Source organism: Budorcas taxicolor, chromosome 2 (assembly GCF_023091745.1).
Source record: "Budorcas taxicolor isolate Tak-1 chromosome 2, Takin1.1, whole genome shotgun sequence".
In the NCBI taxonomy this organism is placed as follows: Eukaryota; Metazoa; Chordata; class Mammalia; order Artiodactyla; family Bovidae; genus Budorcas; species Budorcas taxicolor.
In genome coordinates this window covers 179687701-179694538 of record NC_068911.1, presented here as the reverse complement: position 1 = coordinate 179694538, position 6838 = coordinate 179687701, and the positions used below count along the sequence as shown (strand labels likewise).

At 58.0% G+C, this 6838-nt stretch overlaps 1 protein-coding gene across 1 annotated transcript in view; it reads left to right on the top strand.

Moving 5' to 3' along the window:
• The window catches only part of PADI3 (peptidyl arginine deiminase 3), a 28630-nt gene continuing 21792 nt past the window's right edge, over positions 1-6838 (top strand). The window contains exon 1 of the mRNA XM_052658611.1: positions 1-92. Within this exon, the coding sequence (XP_052514571.1) occupies positions 1-92 (92 nt within the window). The remainder of the gene's footprint in view (positions 93-6838) is intronic.

The following is a 6838-nucleotide window of genomic DNA, read 5'->3' as shown; positions in this document are numbered from 1 at the left end:
ATGTCTCTGCAGAGGATTGTGCGCGTGTCCCTGGAACACCCCACCAGTGCCGTGTGTGTGGCTGGAGTCGAGACCCTGGTGGACATTTATGGGTAAGAGCCAGAAGCCTGGGGGTGGGCATTGCAGGCCCCTGGTGCCGACCCCGGGCTCTCCCTGCAGGCCGTCTGGGGCGCTTCCTGTCTTGGCTGCCCTCTCCTGAGTCTTGGCCTTGGAACAGCAGCCAGGCGTGGAAAGAGGTGTTTGCCTTTCTCAGCAGGGCTTCTTCAAGACCCCAGCCAGGGGGCGTGAAGTGTCGGGGACTGAAATGGGGGAAAAGGCCCTGTAGCTCTGGTTCAGGGCCTCGGAGGCTGCTGGGCACTTGCCCCTGTCCTGACAATCCTGCAGGCTGGGCTGGGGTCTCACTGGGCACACAAGACTAGGAAGAGGGGTACCCACATCCCCAGCTTATGAGCTCTGCAAACTGGGCATCAGTCCTTTGGAAAAAAAAAAAAATCACTTACACTCAACAAACAACTTACTCTGTGCCAAGCACTGTTCTAAGAGCTTGACAAGCCTCTTGAATTTAATCCTTGAACTTTAACTCCCAAACTTGACTTTCACAACAACCCGAGGGGCTGAGTTTATAACTAGCTTTCTTTTGTGTGATGAATGTGGAAATGGAGCCACAGGCACAGCAAGCCGTTGGCTCAGCCACACAGCTACAAAGTGGCGAAGCCAGCGCTCAAAGCCGCGCGTGGCCGTGTTCTCTGCTTTCCGCCGCCTGCTGCTTACAGAGCAGCACCCGCGCTTTACGCCCCTGCTACCGCCGTGGCCGTGGCTGTAAAGCCAGAGGCTAGGGGGAGACCCCGTCTTCTCTCTCTCCCCTTGGAAGAAAAGGAGAGTTCGGGCAGGGTTTCAGGAGCTGGGCGCTGGGAACCACCGGGAAGCCGGCCACTTTACTTCTTAAGGCGACCTCAGGGGTCCTAGGTCCAAGGCTGAGCAGGGAAGGCAGGTACTCCGGGGGTAGCAGAGGAGAAGCCCGCACCGTGGACTTCCCATTGCGAAGCTCTCCGCGCTCTCCTGAGACGAGCCTGCGTTTCTCAGCACTGTCGGCACGGTCTCTGCTTGCTGAGGGGCCAGCCTGTGCCCTGGGAGAAGTTAAGCAGTGTGTCTCTGGCCCCTGCTCAGCAGATGCTAGTGATCACCCCTCACTTGTGATCACCAAAAACACCTCTGGACATCACCCAGTGTGCCCTGTAGGGAAGGTCACCCCCACCTGAGAACCAGCATTTTAAACCAGGACTTTAAAAACTGGAGTTAACTTAGAAGCAGAGACGGGGTTGGTCCCGGGCACTAGAGAGGAGCTGAGGCGCTGGTCTGCAGCAGGCTGAGGGTGGGCGGGCAGTGAGGGCTGGGAAGGGGACTTGGTTGCTCCCGACACAGAGAGAAGCCCCAGATGATGAGGAGGGGTGCCCGTGCCAGCTGGCGCCACCGCCTCCCCCAGCTCTGCATGCCCGTGGGGGTGACTCACCTGCCCTGCCTACCCCATGCCCGTCGGGCAGCTGTGTCTCTTGTTCGACCTGCCGCAGGAAGCCTGAGGCGGGCTCCTCCCCTGCAGAGCTTTCTAGAGGATGGAGGTGGCCCAGACCGTGAGTGGCAGAGGCAGCGTGTCTTGGGACGATGTGGATAGACAGGCCATCCTTGGGGTTCCCAGAGGAGGCTGCGGGCGGGACAGCCACGGGGTGGGGGGAGCCTCTGCCTCAGCTGAGAGACCCTCGGGCCCCCAGTGACCAGCCTGTCCCGGGGATGGGGGAGCTCCCAGCCTGCTCATCTGCACACTCGTCAGGCATTGACATTCCTTCGGGGGCTAGTGTGTGCCAGGCATGGGACACAGTGGTGAGCAAGCGCACGTGGCCTCTGGCCTCTGAGAACCCTGTCCTGAAATTCTAGCCGAGGCTGGACCACCTCGCAGGGGTGCTGCGGGAAGGATTCTTGTCTTGCAAGCAAGCAGGACCAGATTACTTCCAAAGTCCCTTCCGACTCGGAGATGCTGTGATTCGGCAGTCCTGGGTGCTCAGGCTGTGGGCCAACAGGAGGAAGGCAGTGGACGTGTGGTCGGTCTTGGCTCTGCCTCCTGAGAGCTGTCTGACCTTGGGAAAGTCACTTAACCTCCCATGTCACTCTTTCTTCATCTGTAGAATGAAGGTCGTAATTATATCAGCAATGATGCCTAGAGCCCGCATGCCTGTCACTTGCCCTAGAGTGTGTGTGGCTAACGCTAACTAACACTCCAACCATTCTGTGAGGTGGGTACTGTCTTCCTCCCCGTCTCAGAGATGAAGAAACTGAGGCACAGAGAGGCTGCGTCATCTGCCCCCTGTTACACAGCCAGGGAGGGGAGGCAGGGCCAGGATGCAGTCCGAGCACCGTGGCCTTCACTTCAAAGGGCTGTTGGGACGGATGAGATCATGCATGGAGGGCACGTAGGCGGTGCCTGGCACATGAACGTTCAATTATGGTAACTGCTGCCATTATTACCACCACCATCATCATTTTAACCATCTTTCCTGGCTCTCTAGACAGCCTCAAGTGTCCCCAAACCATCCACAAGATGGCAGGGAAATAACCTCTGAGCCCTGCTGGGAGAAGAAGGAGAGGAGAAAAGGGAAATTAACACAGGCTGAGCAGTCAGGGCAGGCTCCCTGGAGGAAGACCCCTGCAGGATGAGCAAGACCCCTGGGGATCTCTAATCACTAGCGGATTAAACCCTGTCTTCCTTCTTTCCGCTGAGTTGGAGGTGGCCCAGTCTTGGTAAAAGGGTTTTGCTCTCCCTGTTAGGGATTCTTAGGGAGAGGGGTAATACACAGAGGTGATGAGCCACGCACTGGCTTGCAGCCAGGACTGAGAACGCCGTTCCTAGTCGGAAGGGCAGACAGCTCACCGCGTGCTCAGCAGAGGCGGTCTTACAGAATGAAGAGGCTGGGGCGCCTGGGGCAGGAACCCTGAGTGCTGACCCTGGTTCCGTCAGCCTTTACTATGTCGCCGTGAGCACATTTCTGCTCCTTGCTGGAACTCAGTTTCCACATGTGTGCCCCAGAGAGGCTGGCATCGAAGAGTGACTTTCAGGCTCTGCTCACGGAGGCTTCTGAGCCTCCTCCTTGGTTTGGCAAAGCAGCTCCCCTTGGTCTCCACCAAATTCTGTTTGGTGTACAGCTCTGGCCTGCCTGTGCGGAGAGCAGAGTCTGGGAGGCAGACACATCTTTAACTCTCAACTACCTGGACTTTGTAAAAGGGGTGTGTGTGGCCGCCATTTTTCAGGGGGCAGGAAGACATAGGAATAAGGAAGGGCAGTGAGTTCCTGGACCACATTCTTCTGGTGAAGCTGGTGGGGCTGGGAATCTGGGACCTCACCGAACAGAGAGGGATAGCTGGCATCCTGAGCGCTCTGGGCCTTGGTCTCCCCTGCTGCCATGGGCCAGCTCGTTGGGGACCTTGGTGGTCATCTCGTCAACCTTTCTGTTCTCAGCCACAGAGAACCTTTCCCATCAGTTTACCGGCTCTAAAATGTCTAGTTTTGTTTTCCCAGAGGCGGAAGTCCTAGGAGCTGGGAGGGAGAGAGTGGGCTTGGGTTTGCAAGGGAGTGGGGACAGAGCTGGCTGGAGTTCTGACTCTGTCCCTCACCAGCTGTGTGGCTTTGAGCAAGTCACCTGTCATCTCTGAGCCTCCCTTTTCTTACCTGTAAGGTGGGGGAGTAGTACTGACATCCGGTGGCTTGCCGTCTGCATCATCACTGTCACCATCATCCTCGCCGCTGAAAGGGTGGATGAGTCTAAAGGCAAGCCTGAGCTGTCTGGACGCCCAGGAATGCGTAAGGTCACGCTGCATCCCCCCACGCCCCCTGGATGGGGCAGCAGGGCCCAGCATTTCTGAGACAGCCCTCCTTAGCCATGTCCTCAGACTTCACTGGACATCAGTTGCTTTAAAAGAGCTCTGCGTGCAAAACTTATGGTTCTGGAATCAGCGTTTTCAACAAGTAGGTCTGAGGTTGATGCCGTGAGGGTGACCAGTGGTCCTTGTTTGCCTAAGACTTTCTAAGTCTTAGTACTGAATGGCCTGTGCCCCAAGAAATGTCCTGGTCCCTGGCAAACCAGAACTGTGGGTCATTCCACCGTGTTTTCCCTAGTGCGCACCAGCTCCTAGGCTGTGGAGTCCTGCAGCTGCCTGAGAGGGCTTGGTGATGGAGAGAGTCTTGGACGGTCCTGCATGCGGGGGAGGGCACAGCCCCCAGCTGTGTGTGCCCAGGGCTGGGCTGGGGTGCCGTCTAGAGCAGCAGGCTGTGCTCAGGGCAGCCTGACCCGAGGCGGGACTTCATCCAGGTGAGCCTCGGGCCACCTCCTGTGCCCTCCAGGCACCGGGGAGCTCAGATCCTCCCATCCTGCCGCAGGGCTTCCCCCAGCAGCCACCGCTTCAGTCTTCCTAACGCACAGCTGTGGGGCGGGGGGGGGGGGGGGGGGGGGGGTATAAACCCTGAACTGGGGGTCCAGGGCACTGCCTTCTAGTCCGATCTCTTCTGGGCCTCAGTTTCTCCAGCAGGGAAATAACGGCACGGGTGCAGGGGCCTTCAACTTTCGGTCATTCTGTTCATCATACAAACACACTGCTTTCATCTGCTCATCACCCCCCCTTCATCGATGCCGACGCAGAGGCGCAGAGAGGTCAAGGCCAGGCAGCTAGTGAGCAGCGGAGCTGGATTTGAGCCCAGGCAACCTGGCCCCAGAGCCCTCAGGCTTGGCCACCTCACCGCGGCTCTGCAGGTCGCCCTCATACTCAGGAGCCACCGCTGGCTCCCATTAGCTAGGAATGAAATGACAGCAAGCTCGTTGCAGCCTGAGCTTGCCCTTGACCTCCGAAGCCTCCACTTGGAGACCCCCTTCCCTTTAGCTGTGTCTCCTCCTTGCCCTTAGTTCACTCCTTCCTCCGTGAAGCTTCCCCAGATGCCCCAGTCCCAGCCTCAGCCTGCTCCCATACGCCTGCCTCCTATGTCCTAATTTACCTTAATAACCCCGTCCCCCTTCCTGGCCAGTGGTTTTCCAAGACTGCCCCATCTGTTAATTGTGTTTGAGCCTCATGGTTGCCTGCGGTTGGCCCAGCGGGTGTCATTACCCCACTTTAAAGGCGAGGCTACAGGGCCAGGGGAGCTGTTCCAGGCCACTTGGCTGTAGGGCAGCCCGGCCTGGTCCTGACCCTGGTCCTGGCACCCCTGAGCCCCTGGCTTTTTTGGGACCCTCCTGCACAGGGCTGCTTCCGTCTTCATCTGGGGTCCCCCTGGAGGCTCACACGGGGCCTGGACTGGGAAGGTACAGGAGAGCCAGGCTGAAATACCCCAAACCAGAGTCTGCAGCCTGGGAACTGGGTGGGCGTCATGTCTGAAGGACCACCCAAGGTGTGCCGCTCTAGCTGCGGAGGCCTGGGGCCCGAGGAGCACCTGGGTGGTGGGCGGCCGCTGGGGGCCCTTCACCCCCGGCTCCAGCTGCCTGAGTCTTCGTCTCCCTGGCTTCCGTATCTGTCTCTCTGTCTCTGTGTCCCCACACCTCTCACTGCAGGCTCTCCCTGTCCCCCGACAGTCCGGCTCACAGACCCAGGGCACAGCAGAATAGAGCTCTGGAAACGTCAGCTTCAGGAGTAAGTTACCAGATAAAACCCAGGACACTCAGTTAAACTGGAGGTCCAAACAATGAGTGATTTTTTAGTCGAGGGATGTCCCAAATATTGCGCAGGGTATACTTAGGCGAAGATAACTGTTTGTCAGTTACCTGAAATTCGAGTCTGACGGCATGTGCTCTATTTTATTAAACCTGGCAGCCCTGCCTGGGAGGAGACACAGGTGCGTCAGCTCCTCCTACCTGGCGAGGACGCCCAGCAGGCCGAGCCCTGGAGGGAGAGCCGCCTGATGGAGTCCAGTCTGGGCTCTGTATGTTTCTCTTTCTATAAAGGGAAGCTGTGCTGAGAAGTGCCAGAATCATGCCAGCGAGGAGTGAAGGAGGCCTGCTCTCCTCCAAGTGGAGGCAGAGAAAGGAGAGGGCCTGGGGCGGAGCGGGGACTGCGGCCGCAGTGCAGCTTGGGCACGCCCCTCGCCCGTCCTGAGCTTCGGTTTCCCCACATTAAATGGGACTGTGCAGAAGACTAGATGAGGCGATATTTGGGAGGGTTCAGTCAAGCCCCCCTCAAGCCCCCCACGCTAACTGTGCAGGGGAGGGGCCTGGGGGTTTCGACTTCTGCTGTCATTACACCCAGGGAAGAATGTGGACTCAAGAGCCAGGAGGCCTGGATGGGGATCCCAGTCCTGCCACCTACTAGCTCCATGACCTTGGACAGGTTACTTTGACCTCAGTTTTCCTGTCTGTAAAACGGGAGATAATAGTACCTACCTGGGTTTTTAAAATGGATTATGTGACAATGCACATAATGAAACTTGAATATGGCTGGCACAGAGCAAGAGCTCAGCCAGTGCCCCCCGCTGGGTGTGTGCCGCTCCCTCCAGGAAGCCTTCCGGGTCCTCTCCCCACAGAGGCCTCTCCCTGGGTGATCCCACTGCCTCCTGACCCATCTTTTGCCCTGGGCAGGGCTGGCCTCAGCGCTCCAGCTGGCTTGAAGGCTCTGGGGCAGTGGGTGCTTCTTCCCGCAGGCGCATGGGCACCCTACGGAGGAGACTGATTTCAAACAAAATGCCCAGACCAGCTAGGGCTGAAAGGAAGTCCCAGGGCCATCGGACGGACAGCACGGACTTTTTAACCCTACAATGAATACCTGGAGAACTCACAAGGGAAATGTTCATCAACACAGAACCTGGGAATATGAG